This window comes from Engraulis encrasicolus, chromosome 14, assembly GCF_034702125.1.
Source record: "Engraulis encrasicolus isolate BLACKSEA-1 chromosome 14, IST_EnEncr_1.0, whole genome shotgun sequence".
NCBI lineage: Eukaryota > Metazoa > Chordata > Actinopteri > Clupeiformes > Engraulidae > Engraulis > Engraulis encrasicolus.
In genome coordinates, this window is record NC_085870.1 from 54,814,330 (window position 1) to 54,836,829 (window position 22,500).

Here is a 22,500-nt window from a genome sequence, read left to right on the forward strand (position 1 = left end):
GTATAACCTGTGTGTGTGTATTCTATATAGATTGGAGGTCTTGAAGAGTATCGCATTGGCCAGGGTGTGTCTTCTGGGCGTATCACCAAGCCAGTTGTCTGTTGGTGCATCGGAACCTGTGCAACCATGTTTGCATCTGAGGTAATCTTGCGCACACACACGCACACACACACACACACACACACACACACACACACACACACACACACACACACACACACACACACACACACACACACACACACACACACACACACACACACACACCTGGGTGTCCGCGGGTCCTTAAAGTCTTATTTACAAATGTGTTTTTTAAGGACTTATAAAGCATTACAGTATATTTAGATTATATTTACATTACATTTACATGGGAGGTATTACATCTGGGTAGCTTACAGTTCATGCTACCGTTATTTATGTGTGTGTGTGTGTGTGTGTGTGTGTGTGTGTGTGTATGTGTGTGCGCACTCCAGGTCCAGTTTGGGCATGCGGGGGCGTGTGCTAACCAGAAGGCAGAAACTGCGGTGGCGAAGAACCAATCACTACTTGAGGCGGGAGTCTACGTCCCCAACAGCTTTGATGAGCTGGGAGACCTCATCAAGTAAGTACACACACACGCTCACACACTAAGGGAGAGACTCTTCGTACCCAAGACCTTGGATGAGCTCAGAGGCCTCCATAGATGGTTTCATTTACGCTTAACACACTCTTTTTTTTTCTCATATCGGCCTGTCATTCTACCGTCAGTAGACAAGCAGAAAGGCAGCGGTACACCTGTCGGCTACTTATCAAGGCCATTTGATTTGCAGTTGGAGGCAACATTGGCTGGGAATGGTTGCAAGACAGAGTATAGTACAGTGCAGTATAGTCTGTAGTCAATCCAGTTTTCATGATACTAGCATTAGCCTATAATGGTCTCATGTATCCATTGGCTTTGATTAACCCTATCCAGACTGGGGGGGGGGCTAAAAGTGCCCGCACCAACTTTGATGTTGTATAATTCCTTAACGACTTCAGCTATGACTACGAAACTTTGTGACTTTTCCTAACATTTAGTTGGCTACAGTTAGGTACCGAAAGATTAGGTTTATCATTTTTGCCGTTGCCATGGCAACGGTTTTCTGACAGGTATGTCTGACCAAAAATCACTTTACCATATCTATGACGCCATATTTTTTCACATTTTTTTGTTATTTCCATTAGCATCAGACATCTTTGAGAGCATTTAAGTGGTTTGAAGCATAAAATCATTACAATTAAAGTGTATTACCTAAATTTGCTGGAAAATCCATTATGGCGATATTTTGGGCATAATAAGATAATGATGTCATAATGACGTCATAATACCAGATAATTACAGAAAAATTATGTCATACATAGATGTCCATATGTAGATCATCTCCTCCAAGTTTCGTAGTGATACTGTATTCCGTTCATGAGTTATGAGGGGGGGGTCAAAAGAGCCCCCCCCCCAGGCCCAGGAATGCCAAAAAAGCCCAGTCTGAATAGGGTTAAGTGGTGATTTTAGGCTAGAAATATGGTAGATGATAGATTGGTAGGTGTGTGTTTGATTGACAGATGTTTGTCTTACTTTGTCTGATTTACGTGTGTGTGTTTGATTGGCAGGTCTGTGTATGATGGGCTGGTCTCATCAGGGGTGATTGTTCCAGCTCAAGAGGTCCCACCCCCTACCGTCCCCATGGACTATTCCTGGGCCAGGGTGAGCACGCACGCACGCACGCACACACACACACACACACACACACACACACACACACACACACACACACACACACACACACACACACACACACACACACACACACACACACATACACACACACATACACACACACACACACACACACACACAGCTGTACCTGTAAGTAAATAAGATGAGGGATGTAGAGATGAAAGAAACAGGAAGAGCCTGAGAGGAGCCATATGTGTTTTTGTGTGTGCGTGTGTGAGTGTGCATCAGTGATGCGCGGGTCGACGAAAAAACAAGACACACCCGACCGCTTTTTTCCCTAGTCCGCCCGCTTGCCCTGCCCGCAAGAAATATTCATGAAAAATATTGACCCGGCCCGCTTCCCGACCCGCCTTTGAAAATAGTAGCCGTGCGTCTTTATGAACACCCTAGCGTCATTGGCAAAGCACAATCACGTCAATAAAGGTCTCAAAAAAGAAATTTGCGTCAATAACAAGACAGCTGTGCATTTCAACAGGACATGTTGGATTTTTGAACCGAGGCCATGCAATGACAACTGCCGACTGTCACCTGTTTATTTCGGTAACATCGTCGTTTGGATACATGGAGGAAATTAATCTGTAGGTTGGTGAGCAGACGGAGCCAGCCGTCAAGTGGATTGCCTCGTAGTCATGGTACGACACAGGAAATGAAAACAAACTCTGTAAGCAACACATGCGTTCGAAACCATTACAATTGTATAAGAAAATATGTAGGCTATATCCATCACTGCACTGTTTAGAGAGCACCCTCTGTGTTCTTCAAAATGCACTCAATGGTTGCACCTGCTGCACCAGTTGCGCGCAGAAGATATTCGGCGACGCAGGAGCCTCATTAAGTCTCCTGCAGAGCGCGTGGCACCATCGTAGTTATTCAGCCATATAAACTTTGATCTATTTCGCAAAAAATGTCCCTGTCTGCTAAAGTAAACTATAGCCTATTGGCTAGCCTATAGCCTACTTTAAAATTCGGCATCATTTCAAAGGTCCTGACCGACCGCACCCGACCCGAATTTCATTAAAAATAATATTTCATAACCCGTGCCTGCGGTCGACCGCAGTTAATTGCAAGCGCCCGCTGCTTTCGGGTCAGCCCGCGCATCACTGGTGTGCATGTTATGTTAGGTTTAGTGTGTGTGTGTGTGTGTGTGTGTGTGTGTGTGTGTGTGTGTGTGTGTGTGTGTGTGTGTGTGTGTGTGTGTGTGTGTTTTAGGGTGTGTGTGTTTCCTCTGCATGGCAGCTGCAGTTGATGACTAATGAGGTTTTGGATCCGGACTCTAACTAATTACCAACACCATTATACAGGGAACTGGCACACACACACGCACACACCGACTTCATTGTCTAGGGAAGTAGCCTACATGACTCTGTGTGTGTGTGTGTGTTCGTGCGCCCGCTACGAAGCTTTCATCTCATGGAAGACTGGAGGGAGAAAATTAATTAAGTCCCTTGCTGTCACTAACACACAAGCACACACACACACACACACACACACACGCGTTCAACATGCATGCGTGCACGCTCACACACATGCTCACACACACGCGCTCTCTCTCTCTCTCTCTCTCTCTCTCTCTCTCTCTCTCTCTCTCTCTCTCTCTCTCTCTCTCTCTCTCTCTCTCTCTCTCTCTCTCTCTCTCTCTCCCCCTCTCTCACCTCTTTCTCCCCTCTTTCTCCCCTGTAGGAGTTGGGTCTTATTCGTAAGCCTGCATCCTTCATGACGTCCATCTGTGATGAGCGTGGTCAGGAGCTGATCTACGCCGGGATGCCGATTACTGAAGTCTTCAAGGAGGAGATGGGATTAGGAGGAGTACTGGGACTACTGTGGTTCCAGAGACGGTAAAACACACACACACACACACACACACACACACACACACACACACACACACACACACACACACACACACACACACACACACACACACACACACACACACACACACACACAGGGGATTGTTGGGACTACTGTGGTTCCAGAGACGGCACACACACGCACGTGATGTCACCAAGTAAAGGTGAAACATATTCTGTGCAAAAGCATGAATGCTGTTCGAGTATATTCACATACACTTCATTGCCAAAAGTAACTTGCTAACCTGCCTTGACTTACGCATGTACTTAACACATAGAATACCGGCGGTGTTTACGGAATGTCGGTGTAGAATACCTCCCCTGACCGGTTTGCATGCCTGCCTCTGGAAACTGACTGGCACGATTGGACACAATGCAGCCAACAACAGTCAAATGCAGTGTTATCAAAATTGTTCTTGAGTTGGCGCAGAGCCTTTGGTTGTGATTAAAATGTCCAGATGACGACATCTGTGTCAGTTCTATTCATCACAGAGTTCCCAAAATCAAGCATAATGTCTGCATTGAAGTGTGTAGTTTGTAAATAAAATGACAAAAAATGACCATTTGGTAGTCAATGCATGGGAGTAAAAAATGTAATTTTACCTGCATAGGAATCAATGTGTTAACTGGCCTCACCAATGCACTTTTGGAAGAATGGTGGAATGGAAGCATTCCTTGAAAGGCAAGGCAATTTTATTTGTATAGCGCATTCATTCATACATGAATGCAATTCAGTGTGCTGTAAAGTAAGATAAACACTATAAACACTCCTCAACCTTGTGGACAGCCTTCCCAGAAGAGTGGAGTCTGTAATAGCCTTAAAAGGTGGACTGACATCATATTGAACTCTATGGGTTTGGAATGGGCATTTAAGTTCATGTGTGAGTCAAGGCCGGTTAGCCAATACTTTTGACAATATAGTGTATCTTACAATACCAGTGTCCAGTGAATGCGTGCAATCTTACCCTGAAATGCATGTCACTTGGTGTGTGTGTGTGTGTGTGTGTGTGTGTGTGTGTGTGTGTGTGTGTGTGTGTAGATTGCCGCGCTACGCGTGCCAGTTCATTGAGATGTGTTTGATGGTGACGGCTGATCATGGGCCTGCTGTCTCAGGAGCTCACAACACCATTGTCTGCGCCCGCGCCGGGAAAGACCTGGTCTCCAGTCTGACTTCAGGACTACTGACGATAGTAAGACACACACACACACACACACACACACACACACACACACACACACACACACACACACACACACACACACACACACACACACACACACACACACACACACACACACACACACACACACACAGGTAAAGAACTGGTGTCCAGTCTGATATCTGATTACTGACTATAGGCAAGGCAAGGCAATCAAACTTTTTTCCCTTAGCAGCTAGGCTTATGAAATGTTACTAAAATGAACAAAAGCTGAAATATCTGCATGCATTTTATTTTAGGAACATCGTTATTACAGTCAGTAGAGCATGAGCAAAAAAAAGGCCTCACAAAATGTGTGCAATAATAACATTATATTGATTAATCGATTAATAATCTCCTGCCGTTGGATAGACGCATCGATTCAAAACGATTATTACACCCCTACTGCTGTAATGTAATAGAACATTGTACTGCGGTGCTGTAATGTAATGTACTTGTGCGTGTGTGTGTGTGTGTGTGTGTGTGTGTGTGCGTGTGTGTGTGTGTGTGTGTGTGTGTGTGTGTGTGTGTGTGTTTAGGGTGATCGATTCGGTGGTGCATTGGATGCAGCAGCTAAGCAGTTTAGCGGAGCGTTCGATTCTGGAATGTTGCCGATGGAATTCGTGAACAAGATGAAGAAGGACGGAAAACTGATCATGGGCATCGGACACAGAGTCAAATCAGTATGTAACATGCACACACGCACAGGCACAATGTCAAATTATTACAGAATACATGCGCACACACATAGGCATCGTACACAGTCAAATTATTACAGAACACACACACACACACACACACACACACACACACACACACACACACACACACACACACACACACACACACAGGCATCGTACACAGAGTCAAATCAGTACGGAATACACACACACACACACACACAGGCATCGTACACAGAGTCAAATCAGTACGGAATACACACACGCACACACACACACACACACACACACACACACACACACACACACACACACACACGCACACACACACACACACACAGATTAATAGTATACATTGCTGATATATATTCTTACATGTCATTCCAGATTAATAATCCCGACATGCGAGTTCAGATCCTGAAGGATTTTGTCAAGCAGCATTTTCCCGCCCACCAGCTGCTGGACTACGCACTGGAGGTCGAGAAGATCACCACATCCAAGGTACACACACACACACCCATTTAATTACTTTCACACACTCACTCACTCACTCACTCACTCACTCACTCACTCACTCACTCACTCACTCACTCACTCACTCACTCACTCACTCACTCACTCACTCACTCACTCACTCACACAGATCCTGAATGTGTATTATAGTGTGTGTTTGTGTTTGTGTGTGTGTGTGTATAGAAGCCTAATCTGATCCTGAATGTTGATGGCTTCATTGGCGTCGCCTTCGTGGACCTGCTGAGAACATGCGGAGGCTTCACCAGGTGGGTAGTGTGTGTGTGTGTGTGGTAGGGGGGATGTGTGTGTGTGTGTGTGTGTGTGTGTGTGGTAGGGGGATGTAATGTGTGGGATATTGTGTAAGGGAGGAGGGATAACGTTAAGTGTGTGTAGTGTCGACACATCTACGTAATAGCCATGTTATAAGTGTGTGTGTGTGTGTGTGTGTGTGTGTGTGTGTGTGTGTGTGTGTGAGCGAGAGAGAGAGAGAGAGAGAGAAACGTGTTAATAAGCAGGATGGTGTGCGAGTGACGTGCGTTAGCCATGAGCTAACACACGAGTGGGATAACGTTCTGTGAGGCAGTCCCTGTTGTGGAGTAGCTACCGACAGAGATGCAGGAGCCCGACTCGGAGGACTTGATCTCTGTGAAGGCGCTATTCCATGACAGAGTGTGCGTCATGGGTGGAACTTAAACATTTTCCCCACCTGTCACTGTGGCAGGTAGATTATAAAATCTACCAGTCACTCACAATTTTTTCCAGTCACTATTTTTACCAGTTCATATTCAACCGTTCCAATCATTATAATGCCAAATAAGATCATTTTCTGATCAAAACTTTTGTTTTACAGGTCATAAATTCAGTTATTGTGATGCCAGTAACTCTTTTCATTACCAATTTGCTTAAAGTGGTGGTTCGCTATTTTAGACATTAAGCCCTGTTTGTGTGACTTCTGGGGTGAAGTAGAGATGTTCTCATCACAGTTTTGACATTTGGTGCTGAACGGAGCATTTGGGTATCCAAGACTGCAGCCCCCCCACCTTTACATTGACTCCAATGGAGCACTCAAGCAATCGATCATAAAATGGCATTAAACTTTCGTTCGAAACGACATGGAACTCACCGTGTGGTCAGTGGTAGACAGCGATAAATTGACCTGAAAATTGCAGCGAAATATGCGTTTTAACTGTTGTTTAGCACTTGGCGGACCTATTTTTCCCCAGACGCCGTTGAATAGCAGTAGACATCCAGCCAGTAGGTATAGTGTGTTGTTTGTGTAGACATCAAGGAGCGAGGTAGAACGGCTGTCTTTGAGCGGGACTGGCTACAAAAACTACAGCTTGCATACAAACCATAGATAGTAACGTAAACAAACACCCCCCATTTCCGGTCGCGCGGAGTAATACTAGTCAAACCCATACAATCAATGAAGACGGACAATAATGATAATAATCTTCTCTGGAAGCGTATTTCGCGGTGATTTTCGAGCCAACGTATCGCTGCCCATCTCTGACCACTCGGTGAGTTTCATGTCTCTGCAAACGAAAGTTTAATGCCATTTTATGATCGATTGCTTGAGTGCTTCATTCGAGTCAATGTAAAGGTGGGGGGGCTGCAGTCTTCAATACCCAAATGCTCCGTTCAGCACCAAATGTCAAAATTGTGATGAGAACATCTCTACTTCACCCCAGAAGTCACACAAACAGGGCTTAATGTCTAAAATAGCGAACCACCACTTTAAACCTTTGATGTTGAATGCTGCGTATAATTCAGCATTAACCCCGGCACCTGTAAAAAAAATTGACACATTTCACCCGCCAAAGGTCAAATTCACCCATCATTGGCAGGTGGACGGGTGCTTATTTCTATCGTGTGTGCGTGTGTGTGTGCAATAGAATAACGGAATACAGGAATAAAGTATAATGTGTGTGTGTATATAATGTGTGTTCATATGTGCTTGCATGTGTTTTAGGGATGAGGCAGATGAGTTCATTGAGATTGGAGCTCTAAACGGGATCTTCGTTCTGGGACGCAGCATGGGATTCATAGGTGGGTTATGGAGACACACACATAGGTTTAGTTTTTCTGATTTTAGATAGGTATGTATTTGAGGATAGATATGTTTTTGAGTAAAACAAACATTATTTCATTCTATAAAATACTGACTATTTTCTCCTTCAGAGCATTTATTTGCATAAAATTACAAGCGGTCAAAATAACACATGAGATGCAATGTTTTCAGACCTCAAGTAAGGCAACCAAAACAAGATGATATTAATATAAAACAACATAATGTATTAACTTAGGAAGAGTTATTTGTGGAATAAGCCTGATTTTTAGTCACAGCCTTCATGCGTTTTGGTATGCTTTCCACTAGTCTTTCACATTGTTCTTGAATTCTCCCTGTGTGTGTGCGTGTGTGTGCGTGCGTGTGTGTGCGTGCGTGTGTGTGTGTGTGTGTGTGTGTGTGTGTGTGTGTGTGTGTGTGTGTGTGTGTGTGTGCGTGTGTGTGTGTGTGTGTGTGTGTGTGTGTGTGTGTGTGTGTGTGTGTGATACACCACTACCTGGACCAGGAGCATCTAAAGCAGGCTTTCTCCTGTATACTAATGTATTATATTGTGTGTGTATCTATAGGTCATTATCTGGATCAGAAGCGCCTTAAGCAGGGGCTGTATCGTCACCCCTGGGATGACATCAGCTACGTGCTGCCGGAGCACATGACCATGTAGGTTCACCATGGAAATGCCTCCCAGATCCTCCTGACGCTCCATAACGCCAGCTTCCACACACACAATGTGTGTGTGTGTGTGTGTGTGTGTGTGTGTGAGAGAGAGAGAGAGAGAGAGAGAGAGAGAGAGAGAGAGAGAGAGAGAGAGAGAGAGAGAGAGGAGAGAGAGAGGGAGAGAGAGAGAGAGATGGAGAGAGAGAGAGATGGAGAGATGGAGAGATGGAGAGACAAAGAAAGGTGTGTGTGTGTGTGTGTGTGTGTGTGTGTGTGTGTGTGTGTGTGTGTGTGTGTGTGTGTGTGTGTGTGTGTGTGTGTGTGTGTGTGTGTCATGTTAAGTTTGTTCTGCAGATGAAGGCGGGGCCTGCACTGTGACTGAGCCAAGCAGAGAATGTTTTGGGGGCAAGGGGAGGGGTTTAGTGATGTGTGGCTTCTTGGTGCGGGAGGAGCTTATTTTGTAAGAGCTTAATTAAATGGGGGCTCATTGACGTAGGAGGAGTGTGTTGATATTGGCAGGGCTTTTGGGTGTGATCTTATTGATGTAGGAGGAGCTTATTCATGTGGCCTTATGAGCCCTTAACCTCTGACATGTGGCTAAAGGAGAGACAAGAGAATGTGTGTGTGTGTGTGTGTGTGTGTGTGTGTGTGTGTGTGTGTGTGTGTGTGTGTGTGTGTGTGTGTGTTCGTTCAGTGTTTACCTTTTATGGTTACTTTGTCAGTCTTATTTAGCAACATGAAAGTGGCTTCCCAAACACACACTCGCACTCACACACTACTTAAAACACTAGACGTGGACTAGCTAACACCATATGAACTAACCATGCTCTGCTTTCTGTATGACTGTGCGTGTGTGCTAAGTAAAGAGGTCATGTCGTGTCTTAGATACTTTAGAGTGTTCCTGCATCGCACCGTGTTGTAGCTTTACCACCCAGAACCTATACACACATTAGACGTGACGTAACGTGACGTGTGCGCGTGTGTGTTACGTGAAGTGTCGTATTTTCTTGCCATCATGCCATCTGTCTATGAAAATGACCCTGGACTAAAGAAGAATGTGTGTGTGTATTAAATACTGTTAGTGTGTGTGTGTGTGTGTCGCTATGCAGCGCAGATCAGTGATTGTGATTGTGTATGTGTGTGTGTGTGCGTGCGTGCGTGCGTCGTAGAATAGCCCCAGCTGTCCTGTACGGCCACCACAAAGGGACCATGGCGGCCTACTAGTGTAGTTACCATATCAACCTTTGGCACGGCAACAGTATGCATGCTCGAGAGTGCTGTTCCACCTAACTGTTCATTCTGATTCTGTCTCATTTTAGTGACGTGTGTGTATGTGTGCGTGTGCGCACGCGCCTCTGGTCAGCATCTCGCGATGAAACTGCTTCACGGTTTTCAGTTTCTGATAAAAGGCAGCGGTCTGATTGGCCGGTTTTATTTTTTTAATGTTTTTGACTAAAAAAAAACTATTTAAATGTGAAATAATAATAAATGTTCTTCTGTCATCTCTTCTTTGGGTTTACTGTAATACGCCGGTACTGTCGGGGGACATTGAGACATTGTAACATTGGAATTATTATCTTTTATGTGTTTAACCTTCAGCTGAATTAAACAGAACTCTCAAAGCCACACACGTCTCCTGTTACTGCTCTCTCTCTCTCTCCACTGTGTGTGTGTGTGTGTGTGTGCTCGTGCGCGTGCGCGTGCGCACAGGCCTGTAACAATAACAGCCAGACTATTCTCAGATTATTAGTTGGGTCATTATCATTATAAAGTGCCTTTCAACGTCCCAGCTATAACCACACATGAATTTACAACTTAATAATGAGAATGTTCTGAGCTTTTATATTGCAAATGTATCATCAATAAGACGTGTATCTACACTAAATTTACCATCTTGGGGTTTATTATTTTTATTTGTAGTTTATTTGGCAGGGACAATGCAGTGCACATTGTTACAAACATGACATGGCAGAGCCATGACACAACTTGCAGATGTGAATACATGGAAGGTTTATAGCTAGATAGCTAATTTGCAACCTCAGTCCCTGATCAGGCTACCTACTCTAATAAAACATATAAATCATCTAAAAGTACAATTGTACAATACAGTATACAAGACAATAATAAGCCAACTTGAAACATGCTCCCTATAATATAAAGCCTTGTGCATTAAGAAAAAAACAAGATGATGAGGGTGACCTATATATACGATACGATACGATACGATGATACTTTATTGTCAGTTTGCATCCCTGAGCAACACTCGTTAAGACGAAACAGAATACAGAAAACAGAAAAACAGAAAAACATAGGCCTACACAATAACATCACATCACAAGACTATTGCACAGCTGACAAAACAAAAGACACAGGCCTATGTACAGGCAAACATACATACATACATACATACATACATATATTACATACAACCCACATAACTTGAAGATAATACCACCATGAAGTAATAAATACTATGTAGTCTTACAACTGATTTAGCAAAAGAATAGATTGATGTATGAAAGCATGTTTAAGTCTGTTGCGGTTGAAGCGGGGAACTCTGAAACGCCTACTTGAGGGTAATGGCTGATATTCTTGGTAGAGGGTGTGTGTGATATCTGTAGAGATGCATGTGGCCAGTCGGAGCATACTTTTATTATGGGCTTCCTGGAATAGGTTTGCTATGGGCAGCCCAATGATCTTAGAGCAGATTTTAATTTGCCGTTGGAGTTTTGCTCTATCTTTTACAGAGAGGCTATTATACCAAGCTGTACTGCAGTAAAGCATATATGCTTATTTTTGGCATATCCCCAACACAAGTGTGGGTGCATCTACGAGTAGAGCAAGTCATTAAATACAGCAATTTAAACATATTTTGATTGGATCTTATTGTTATCAGTAAGCACTTTCATAAAAGGGCAATTCTGGTAGTTTTTGAACAGATATTTAATTAAATATATTATGTTTTATACTTGTCCCTGAAATCGATGTCCACCCTGTCATTATGTTGTAACATGGCCTTTTAATATAGTAAATGATGTCACCAGTTACATCATGACCACCATTTTGACACTCCTAAATGATGGTTGACGCACACGGACCCTTTATCAGTAAATATTTGTACCTTAATTTCACAATTTTCTTCATATTGTCTCTTGTTGCATGGTGTCAAGCTTAACGTGTCCATCCTATCATGGGAGAAAAATATATTTTTTCAGTGTGTTTTAACTTTTTGATATTCATTTTGAAGTCACATTTAACACTTGACTTAGCTAGCTGAAAGAATTTCTAATTTTAGTTGAAAATGTCCACCCCATCAAATTTAAGTTAAATGAAAAAAACAAATATTTTTTTGCAAATGCGGTTATGCATATACAGTGCCCTCCATAATTATTGGCACCCCTGGTTGAGATGTGTTAAAAGCCTTAAAATAAATTCAGTGTTTATTGCAGAAGAATACTGTCACACTGAAAATTTTAGGAAAATGTAGCCTTCAACTCAAATGAATTGTAGGAAAATAAAAAAATCCCTGACTAAAAAATAATTATTTTTCATTAAATCACCTGTTCAATTGAAGCATTTCTGTCATTTCTACAGTAGTTTACAAAGTTTACCAGAGTATGAAGGAACATTTAATTAGTAATTCATCACTTCCTGTTTCCCTGGGGTATAAATATGACGTGACACCGAGGCCATTTCTCTTATCCACTCTTAAACATGGGAAAGACAAAGGAACACAGCATACAAGTGAGGCAGATGTGCGTCGACCTTCACAGGTCAGGCAGAGGCTACAAGAAGATTGCCACTCAACTGCAGCTACCCATATCTACTGTGAGAGGAATAATTAAGAAGTTCAAAACAACTGGAACAGTGGTAAACAAGCCTGGACGAGGACCCAAGTTTATTTTGCCACCACGCACAGTGAGGAGGATGGTAAGAGAAATCAAAAGATCTCCAAAGCTCACTGTTACAGAATTACAACAAATGGTAGCATCCTGGGGTCACAAAGTCTCCAAATCAACCATCAGGCGCTGTCTACACGCTTGGGAGGCATGCACGGAGAAAACCTTTCCTCACCCACAATCATAAACGCAAACGTCTGGAGTTCGCCAAGCGGTATTGGGGCTTCAACAGGGACCGTGTGCTTTGGTCAGATGAGACCAAGATTGAGCTTTTTGGCAACAAACACTCTAAGTGGGTCTGGCGTGCCACGAAAGATGCTCATGCTGAAAAGCACCTCATACCCACTGTGAAGTATGGGGGTGGGTCAGTGATGCTGTGGGGCTGTTTCGCTTCCAAAGGCCCTGGGAAGCGTGTTAGGGTGCATGGCATCATGAATGCTTTGAAATACCAGGACATTTTAAATCAAAATCTGTTGCCCTTTGCCCGAAAGCTGAAGATGGGTCGTCACTGGGTCTTTCAGCAAGACAATGACCCTAAGCATATGGCCAAATCTACACAGAAATGGTTAACCAGACACAAAATCAAGCTCCTCCCATGGCCATCTCAGTCCCCAGACCTCAACCCCATTGAGAACCTGTGGGGTGAGCTGAAGAGGAGAGTACAGAGGAGAGGACCCAGGTCTCTGCATGATTTAGAGAGATTCTGCAAAGAGGAATGGCTGAAGATCCCTCTTTCTGTCTTTTCCCATCTTGTGAAACATTATAGGAGAAGATTAGGTGCTGTTTTGTTGGCAAAAGGGGGTTGTACAAAATATTAACAACAGGGGTGCTAATAATTGTGACACACATTATTTGATGTCAAATAATTATTTCTTTATGTGGGATTTTTTCCCCACTGAATAAATGCACTTGTATTGAAGGTTGGAATTTTCTCTTTTTTTCCATTAAGGTCCCATATTATTTAGAGAAAAATAATAATAATTGGAAGCTAAAAAACACATCTCAACCAGGGGTGCCAATAATAATGGAGGGCACGGTATATATTGGAAAGTTAGCTGTGCAAAATCAAGTATGCAGATTGCTTTTGGATAAAAACGGTATTTTACCCTGTTAGTTTTTGTACCCAGAGCCCTGTAACGCCTGCCTGATGGAACAGTTTATGTCCAGGATGGTAGGGGTCTCTGATGATTTGTTTGGCTTTCTTCAGACAGCGACAGGAGAACAACTCCTCTAAAGGGGGCAGGGGACAGCTGATCTTCTGAGCTGTGCTGACCACCCGCTGAAGAGCTCTCCTGTCCGCTGCTGGCAGCTAGAATACCACACACAGACCGTATGTTAGGATGCTTTCTATGGAGCTCCGGTAGAAGGCCACCAGTAGACTTTGGGGGAGACGGTTAGTCCGTAAGACCCTAAGGAAGTACAGTCTCTTGTGTACCTTCTTGATGTTGGCAGTGGTGTTGGTTTTCCAGGTAAGGTCGTCCCTCAGATGCACGCCCAGAAAGCGGAAATCGGAGACCCTCTCCACACAGGCCCACTCCATGAGCAGCAGTTGAATGTTAGCCTTTGTCCTCCTGTAGTCCACTATCATCTCCTTTGTCTTTGTAATGTTAAGGAACAGGTTGTTCTCCTTGCAGCAGACAGATATACGCTGCACCTCTTCCTGGTACGCAGTTTCATCTCCCTTGGAGATGAGACCTACGATGGTGGTGTCATCAGCAAACTTGATGATGCTATTGCTGGGGGGTTGCCCCCCTTGCTGGTTAGAGAGGGGGTGAAGTCGTGAGTGTATAGGGTGTAAAGGGCCGGGCTTAGCACACAACCTTTGGGGGGAGCCTGTGCTGGTGGTGTTTATGGCTGAGCACAGGTGGGAGCCAACTTACCCTCTGGGAGCGGCCTGTCAGAAAGTCCAGGATCCAACGACAGATGGAGTGTGACAGCCCCAGGTCCAGTACCTTGGTCACCAGTCTGTTGGGGAGGATGGTGTTGAATGCTGACCTAATATCCAAAAAGACCAGTGTGACGGAGGTCATCTTGCACCTGTTCACCCCCCTCGGGGATCGAACCTGCATCCTCGTCAACTACAACGGTCTGGCAATGGGAGGCACAGTACGATCCGGGTCACGGCACCACTGTGACGGAGGTCATCTTGCACCTGTTCACCCCCCTCGGAGATCGAACCTGCATCCTCGTCAACTACAACGGTCCGGCAATGGGAGGCACAGTACGATCCGGGTCACGGCACCACTGTGACGGAGGTCATCTTGCACCTGTTCACCCCCCTCGGAGATCGAACCTGCATCCTCGTCAACTACAACGGTCCGGCAATGGGAGGCACAGTACGATCCGGGTCACGGCACCACTGTGACGGAGGTCATCTTGCACCTGTTCACCCCCCTCGGGGATCGAACCTGCATCCTCGTCAACTACAACGGTCCGGCAATGGGAGACACAGTACGATACCGCTGGGCCAAGAGACTAGTCTCTCGGCCCAACGGTACGAGACTGTATAAAGCTATTGGAGGGAGGTTTACCAACGTTCCACGCCAACTCTGTGCTAGTTAGCCTCCATTACACCAGACTGGCATAGCTCCCCTACTGCTCAAGGTGGGACAGAGCAGCATGAAGGGCTGTTATGATGGCAAGGTAAACTGATGGAGGTCAAACCCAGGTGAGAGACAGGAGATGATGTGAGCCCGGTCCCGAACCAGTTTTTCAAAACACTTCATAATGATGGGAGTGAGTGCCACTGGTCGGTTAGTCAGTCATTCAGTCCACTGATGGTGTTCTTTTTGGGGAGCAGGATGATGGTGGAGGACTTCAGGCAGGGGGGACAGCAGCCTGGCTCAGGGATTGGATTGGTTGAAGATGGTAGTGAAGACCCCAGCCAGCTGGGTCGCACAGTCTCTCAGGAGGACCCGTCCAGATCACGCCATCCGGGCCCGCTGCTTTCTGTGGATCCACTGCTGTTGCACCCGCCTCACCTGCTGTTCCCCCCAGCACGAGGGTGTGACTGCTAGTTCCTGGTGGGTTATGGATGGTAGTGTCAGGTGGCCGTAGGCCTACCTCAAAGCGGGCAAAAAAGATGTATAGTCCTCTGCCAAAGTGATGTCCCCCGGATCTGCTGACTATTATTGGTAGCCTACTGGGTCTGTGGTTCGTTATGCGTTGATTCTGCTGAATACCCTGCCACACCTGCCTGCAGTCGTGGCTATGGAAACTTTTTTCCATTTTTTTTCATTTCATTTTTATTTAAACTCGAAGAATCATTGAGAGCCCAGCCCTCATTTACAATGATGTCGAGTAAAACAAACAATTACACATATAAAATCATATATATATACAACATACACAATGCAACATAAATCATATAAGAGGTAAAAATTAAGACAAACTATGAATTAAAACTTATGAGTTAAAACAAGTACAAGTATGTGATAAAAAACTTCCCAGTATTACTTTAAAATGTTCTAATGACACTAAGGCTTGAAGACCTATCCTTTGTTGTAGGGTATTCCAAAGTGAAGGTCCACAGACACTAAAAGCCGTTTTACCCAGTTCAGTGCGGGCATAAGGGACCTCCAGTAAAAAGTTGCTGCTGCGGGTTTGATATGGGTTGGAGTGCCAAACTAAAAGAGATGAAATATAAAATGGGAGTTTACCAGTGAGGGCCTTAAAAATAAAAATAAAATAATGCATGTCCCTTCTGTGAGAAAGTGGAGCCCACCCAACTTTATCATATAACAGGCAATGATGAGTGCTATATGGATCCCCAGTAATAAAACGAAGAGCTGAATGATAGACAGTGTCAAGTGCCTTCAGATTAGAGAGTGGTGCATGTCTGTAAATAACATCACCATAGTCAAGGGAAGACAGAAAAGTAGCTTCAATTAACTTTTTTCTGCAGAAAACAGGAAAGTGATATTTATTTCTGTGCAGGAAAGATAGCTTTTGTCTGAGCGTAGTGACAAGACAGTCAGTATGTTTCTTGAATGTGAACTTGTCATCTAGCCAGATTCCCAGGTACTTATAATGTGATACTCTCTCAATAACAGACCCATCTAAAGTAGATATATTAAAATCATTTTTCATGCCATGCTTAGATCGAGTAAAGACCATACATTTAGTCTTGCTTACGTTAAGTAGAAGCTTAAGACCAATGAGGGCATTTTGTAGAATATTAAAAGACTGCTGCAAATTCTCCAATGCTAGCTGTACAGAATCTGCAACACAATACAAAATTGTATCATCTGCATATAGATGAATAGAGCAGTTGGAAAGGAGAGAGAGTATGCTATTTATGTACATGGTGAAGAGTACCGGACCTAATACTGAACCTTGTGGGACCCCCTTGGTTATTAGCAGGGGGTCAGATTGAGTATTACCCAATTTTACAGTATGGTGTCTGTTTGATAGGTAGCTCTGGAACCATTTACAGGCACTTGCACTAAAACCAATACCAGGCAGAATTTGTAGAAGCAGAGAATGGTCCACAGTGTCAAATGCTTTGGATAAGTCCACAAAGATGGCAGCACAATGTTTTTTCTTGTCAAGAGAAGTGATAATATCATCAATTACTTTAGTAGCAGCAGTGACTGTACTATGTTTAGGCCTAAAGCCTGATTGGAGAGGGCTCAGAATATTATTGGTATTTAGAAATTCTTTGAGCTGATCATTTACCAACTTCTCTAGTATTTTTGAGAGACACGGTAGCTTGGATATTGGTCGATAGTTGTTAGGGTCAGTCTTATCACCCCCCTTGTGCAACGGGGTAATGTGTGCAAATTTCCATAGTGTAGGGACAACTCCAGTGGAAATAGAATAATTGAAAATGTGCAATAATGGCTCTGCTATTATATATGCCGCAGTGCGAAGAAAAAGGGGATCTAGGTGGTCTTCTCCAGTGGATTTGCGACTATCAATTGCTAATAAAGCAGATAGCACTGTATGCTTAGACACAGGATGAAGCCTAAATTCCAGATCATCGTCTCTGACATTGTCTCTGATACACATATCATGTCCAGCCCTAGGCATAAAGGAATGATTATTGCTATTATCAAAACTTTGACTGGCTAAAGAAAAATGTTTGTTAAGAGCACTGCAAATGTCTGATTTGTCTTGTAGTAGACAATCATCAAACTTAATGGAAGAAGGCATAGGTGTAACAGATTTATTGTTTTTGTAATTTACAGTCCTCTATTTTCTTTCTGTAAGCAGCCTTGGGTTGTCTGATTCCCCTCTTCTTGAGGCTAGACCTGGCTGCGCTGTAGGCCTACAGTCCCTCATCACCTCTCTTGAAGGCATAGTTCCTTGCCTGAAGGAGGTTCTGTACCTCTCTCTGGTCATCCATGGCTTGCTGTTTGGAATGACACTTTTCTGACTTATCCTTCCGAAATAAAGTTGTACAAAAATGAATTTGTTGCACTGAATACAATTAAGTCATTGAATGCACATGGAAAGGTCAGATTTTGGCATAGGTCTATAAAAACCGTCTGCAATCTGTTCGAACTTTTTGACACTCAAATCAGCCTCTTTAGAAGATTGATGCCGCAGCCAGGGATAAAGACCAATGATTGAATATGACGCGTCACGAAATGGACGGACAAGAAGTGTTGATTTATAACTTTTATCGAAGGAGCTAAACACATTACAGGTCATGCATTGCTGAACTCTATCTTCATCTAAACTTGACTGACGTGCAGTGCGTGTGACGTATCACAAGTAATGACCGGAGACCTTATCAAAATAAAAGCTATGTCTCATCACATCTCCCCCCTTAAGTTTGTTTCTTAAACAAATATCAATAAACAAATAATTCAAAGTAGGTCTTCACACTGCACGGTATTTCTATACCCCAGTTACTTTTAAACTTACTGACAGTAATAAAACATTACCTTAAACTTCCTGTAAAGAACATATTGTAACTTATTCTTTAGTATTACTTTTAACTTCAACTGAAACTGTTAATTTCTCATTTATATTAAACTGAGCATTTATCGGACAAAGTCCTTGAACTTCACAGGAGTCTTTATGGTTCTCCCTGATGATCTCCTGACCACAGGAACCGGAGTAGACGGCGACTGGACCGGCACTCCCTCTGGCGATGCCGGGTCTGGAGCCTTTGGTGCTGATGCGGGCTGAGCTGGCTCACTCGCGGTCACACCAGCTGGTTGGGCAGGTTCCTCTGGCGGTGTCTGTCCCTCCAGGCTGGGCTGCTCTGGGATGAGCTGCAGGTGACGCCGGTTTCGACGTGTGACTGTGCCTTGCTCAGTTCTCACCACATATGACCGTGGCTCTGGTGCATTGGAGACGATAACACCAGGAGTCGTCCATCTCTTTTCCCCATCCAGCTTGACCTTTACCTGCTGACCAGGCCGTAGAGCTGGAAGGTCACGCGCAGAGTGTCTCCTGTCGTAGAAGAATCTGTAGCGCTGCTTTGTCAGTCTGTCTTTTTCTTTCAGTCTTTTCAGATCGACATTGCGGGGCTGCAGATTTGCTGTGAGAGTAGGGACTCTCGTTCTGATCTGGCGACCAACTGCAAGCTGGGCAGGGCTCTGTCCAGTGGACTGAATTGGGGTGGCCCTGTAATTCATCCACGCCAAGTGTGGGTCTGGTTGGCGCAAGATCCGCTTGGCAGTTTGCACTGCTCGCTCTGCAGCACCATTCGCTTGCGGGTAGTGCGGGCTTGATGTTGTGTGCTGGAAGTCGTAAGTATTCTTGAACTCACTGAACTCTGTTGACAGAAACTGCATGGCGTTATCCGTGAAGAGCTCGAGTGGAATTCCCCAGCGTACAAACATGCTCTTGAGACTGCTGATCACTTGCTTGCTAGTTATACTAGGCAGGTGGGCTATCTCTATGTCGCGGGAGTAATAGTCGACTGCGACTATGTATTGTTTCCCGTCTAACTCGAACAGATCAGCAGCTATCTTCTGCCATGGGCCATTTGGTAATGGTGTAGTCATTAAAGTCTCTCTGTTCTGAGTAGGTTTGTTTGTGATGCAAAACTCACAGTTTGTGACGCACCTTGTAATTTCCGGTCCGATGCTCGGCCACCACACTGACATCTTGGCTCTCTCCCGGCTCTTGGTCAAGCCGAAGTGACCCTCGTGGAGCTTGGACAGCACCTCCTTCTGCTGTGACCCCGGGATGACGATTCTGTCGTCGTACAGGAGCAAGCCGTCAGCTTCAGCAAGGTGAGCTCTCGCTTTGTAGTAGCCCTGGAGCGTGTGTGGTAGCTGCGACATTGAAGTTGGCCAGCCGCGAAGGATGTAGTGGGTGACTCTCTGGAGATCCTCGTCCTGAAGGGTCGCCGCTCGGATCTTCTCCAGTCTCTCATCCGACACCGGTCTGGTAGCCATCACCGCTTGCACGTAGGCTTTCACGTCCTCGTCAGTATCTGACGCTTCACTGACTTTCAGCGGGTTTCGGGACAGTGTGTCTGCAATTATGAGTTGTTTGCCTGGCACATGTACTGCTTTCACATTAAATCTCATGAGCCGCATTAGTAAGCGCTGGCATCTCAGCGGTGCTTTATCCAGGTCGTAGGTGTTGATTAAGGGTACCAACGGTTTATGGTCGGTCTCTAGACAGAAGCTCTCCATGCCGTATAGGTAACGTGAGAATCGTTCGCATGCCCAGACACCCGCCAGACACTCTTTTTCGATCTGCGAGTATCGGCGCTCCGTATCTGTCAAAGTGCGTGAGCAGAATGCCACTGGACGTAGCGTATCTCCCTGGTCTTGGAGAAGTGTGGCTCCTAGGCCGTAACTACTGGCGTCTGCACTCACCACTATCCGCTTGCTAGGGTCATAGTAGACCAACACTGGTGCTGTGACCAGCATTCTCTTTACCTCTTCGAGGGCCTGTTCTTGGGCGGCACCCCACACCCACTGGACATCACCCCTCAGCAGGGAGGTGACCGGATGCAGCACGGTGGCCAGGTGCGGCAAGAACTTGGCCAGGTAGTTTACCATACCCAGCATCTGGCGGAGTTCACTGACGTTCTGGGGGCTTGGCATGTCGGTTATCGCTTTGACCTTGTCACCGTCAGGCTTTATTCCATCAGCTCCAATGACGTGCCCGAAGTACCGTAGCTCTGGCTGCGCGAAGTGGCACTTGTCTTTGTTGAGCTTTAGCCCCGATGCCTTGATTGTCTGCAGTACAGCTTTCAGGTTGCTGTCGTGCTCAGCTTTGGTCTTTCCTGACACTAATATATCGTCCATCACCACTACTGTGCCTTTGTGTTCACGTAGCAGAGTGCTCATTTCTCTCTGAAATATTTCAGGAGCAGAGGTGATTCCGAAGGGCAGTCTTTTAAAACAGAATCTCCCTTTTGGAGTAATGAAGGTCGTCAGCCTCTGGCTGGCTGGATCCAGGGGTAGCTGCCAAAAGCCGCTGGACGCGTCAAGGGTTGAGAAGAAGGCGGCCCCTGACAACGTCGGCGCCACATCCTCCAGCGTCGGCAAGATGAACCTCTCTCTCCGTACTGCCTCGTTGAGTCGCTTCAGGTCCACGCAGATACGGACTTTGCCGTTCTTCTTCACCACTGGAACCATCGGCGCGCACCAGTCCGTGGCCTCTCTCACCTCCTCGATGATGCCCAGGGACTGCATGCGAGCAAGCTCCTGCTCCACCTTTGTGAACAGTGGGAAGGGGACACGCCGTGGGGTTGTGACACTGTAGGGCTGAGCATCCTCTCTCAGCTCAATTTTCACTGGTTTGCAATTTAAACGTCCAATGTCACCAAACACACTGTCACACTCCAGTTCATCCACTCTCAGCACCAGTCCCATCTTGCATGCTACTGCACGGCTGAGCAGATTGTTGGTGCACGCGCCACTCACTACGAATATCCAAAAACTGTATTTTTGCCCCTTTCGTTCAGTAGTGGCCAGGAACTTTCCCATACACTGCAGCTTGCCACCAGGACTGCGCACGTCTGCTGCTGTGTGGCACAATGCTGGTCGCATGGGCAGACTGAGATATGAGCTGTGTGACATGACAGTGATATCTGCCCCGGTGTCTATTTTGAAGCATAGTGTTTTTCCACAGATTGGGAGATCAATGTGCCATTTTTCATCTGCACTGTCATTGCAAACTGATCCTAGGAAGAATGCACCCATTGTCTCCTCATTTTCGTTTTGTGCAGTTACTTCTTTAACAGTCTTTGTTTTGCACACGATCTCAAAATGTCCTGTCTTGTTGCATTTTCTGCACCGTTTCCCATGTGCAGGGCACGCGCCCATCTCGTGCTCCCTGTTGCACCTCGTGCACTTTGCCTCGGCTGTTCTGTCTTTATTTTCGCCTTTCCACTTTCCAGCAGAGCCCTTTTTAAACTTTCTGAATTGTTTGTGTTTGATTTCGTTTACTTCACTGTCCGTTCTCATTTGTGTTTGTTTTTTCACAAGCTCAGACTGGCGAGCCATTTGGATTGCCTTCTCCAACGTTAGCTCGGGCTCTAGCTGAAGTTTCTGGGACACTTCACCATCCGCGATCCCAATGACTAATCTGTCGCGTATCTGTTCATCCTTACTAGCCCCAAATTCACAGTGCTCAGCAAGCTCGTACAAGTTACGTACAAAAGCCTCGACACTTTCCCCACTCTGTTGGGAGCGTCGGTGAAAACAGGCACGTTCGTGTATAACGTTACGTTTGGGCACAAAATGTTCATCAAACTTTGCCATTACAGTATCAAAGTAATTCGCTTCCTGCTCTGCAGTGAAAGTAAAAGTGCTAAACACAGGCTCGGCATCTTTGCCCATTGCATACAGAAGTGAATTTACTTGCACATCCTGGTCCTCTTTGTCCAGCTTGGTTGCAATTCGAAAGCGTGCAAAACGTTGCTTCCACATTAGCCATGTTGAAGGCTGCGTGAAGTCGAAAGC

At 45.2% G+C, this 22,500-nt stretch overlaps 2 protein-coding genes across 3 annotated transcripts in view; one reads left to right on the plus strand and one right to left on the minus strand.

Annotated features, from left to right (window-relative positions):
- The window catches only part of LOC134462909 (ATP-citrate synthase), a 37,264-nt gene extending 28,401 nt beyond the window's left edge, over nt 1–8,863 (plus strand). For both annotated transcript variants that reach the window (XM_063216166.1, XM_063216167.1), the window contains 10 exons: nt 31–141; nt 474–601; nt 1,627–1,720; nt 3,434–3,588; nt 4,643–4,793; nt 5,342–5,485; nt 5,870–5,983; nt 6,179–6,261; nt 7,968–8,044; nt 8,630–8,863. In XM_063216166.1, coding sequence (XP_063072236.1) covers nt 31–141; nt 474–601; nt 1,627–1,720; nt 3,434–3,588; nt 4,643–4,793; nt 5,342–5,485; nt 5,870–5,983; nt 6,179–6,261; nt 7,968–8,044; nt 8,630–8,724 — 1,152 coding nt within the window. In that variant the 3' untranslated portion in view covers nt 8,725–8,863. The remainder of the gene's footprint in view (nt 1–30; nt 142–473; nt 602–1,626; nt 1,721–3,433; nt 3,589–4,642; nt 4,794–5,341; nt 5,486–5,869; nt 5,984–6,178; nt 6,262–7,967; nt 8,045–8,629) is intronic.
- Nucleotides 8,864–18,606: 9,743 nt separating this feature from the next.
- On the minus strand, nt 18,607–21,615 carry LOC134463516 (uncharacterized protein K02A2.6-like). Its single transcript, XM_063216712.1, has one exon. The coding sequence runs from the start codon at nt 21,613–21,615 to the stop codon at nt 18,607–18,609; it is 3,009 nt and encodes a 1,002-aa protein (XP_063072782.1).
- Between the last annotated feature and the right edge of the window lie 885 nt (nt 21,616–22,500).

Excerpts from the sequence above, each read along its gene's own strand:
- LOC134463516 (XM_063216712.1), bottom strand. The coding sequence starts at position 21,615 with ATGTCACACAGCTCATATCTCAGTCTGCCCATGCGACCAGCATTGTGC.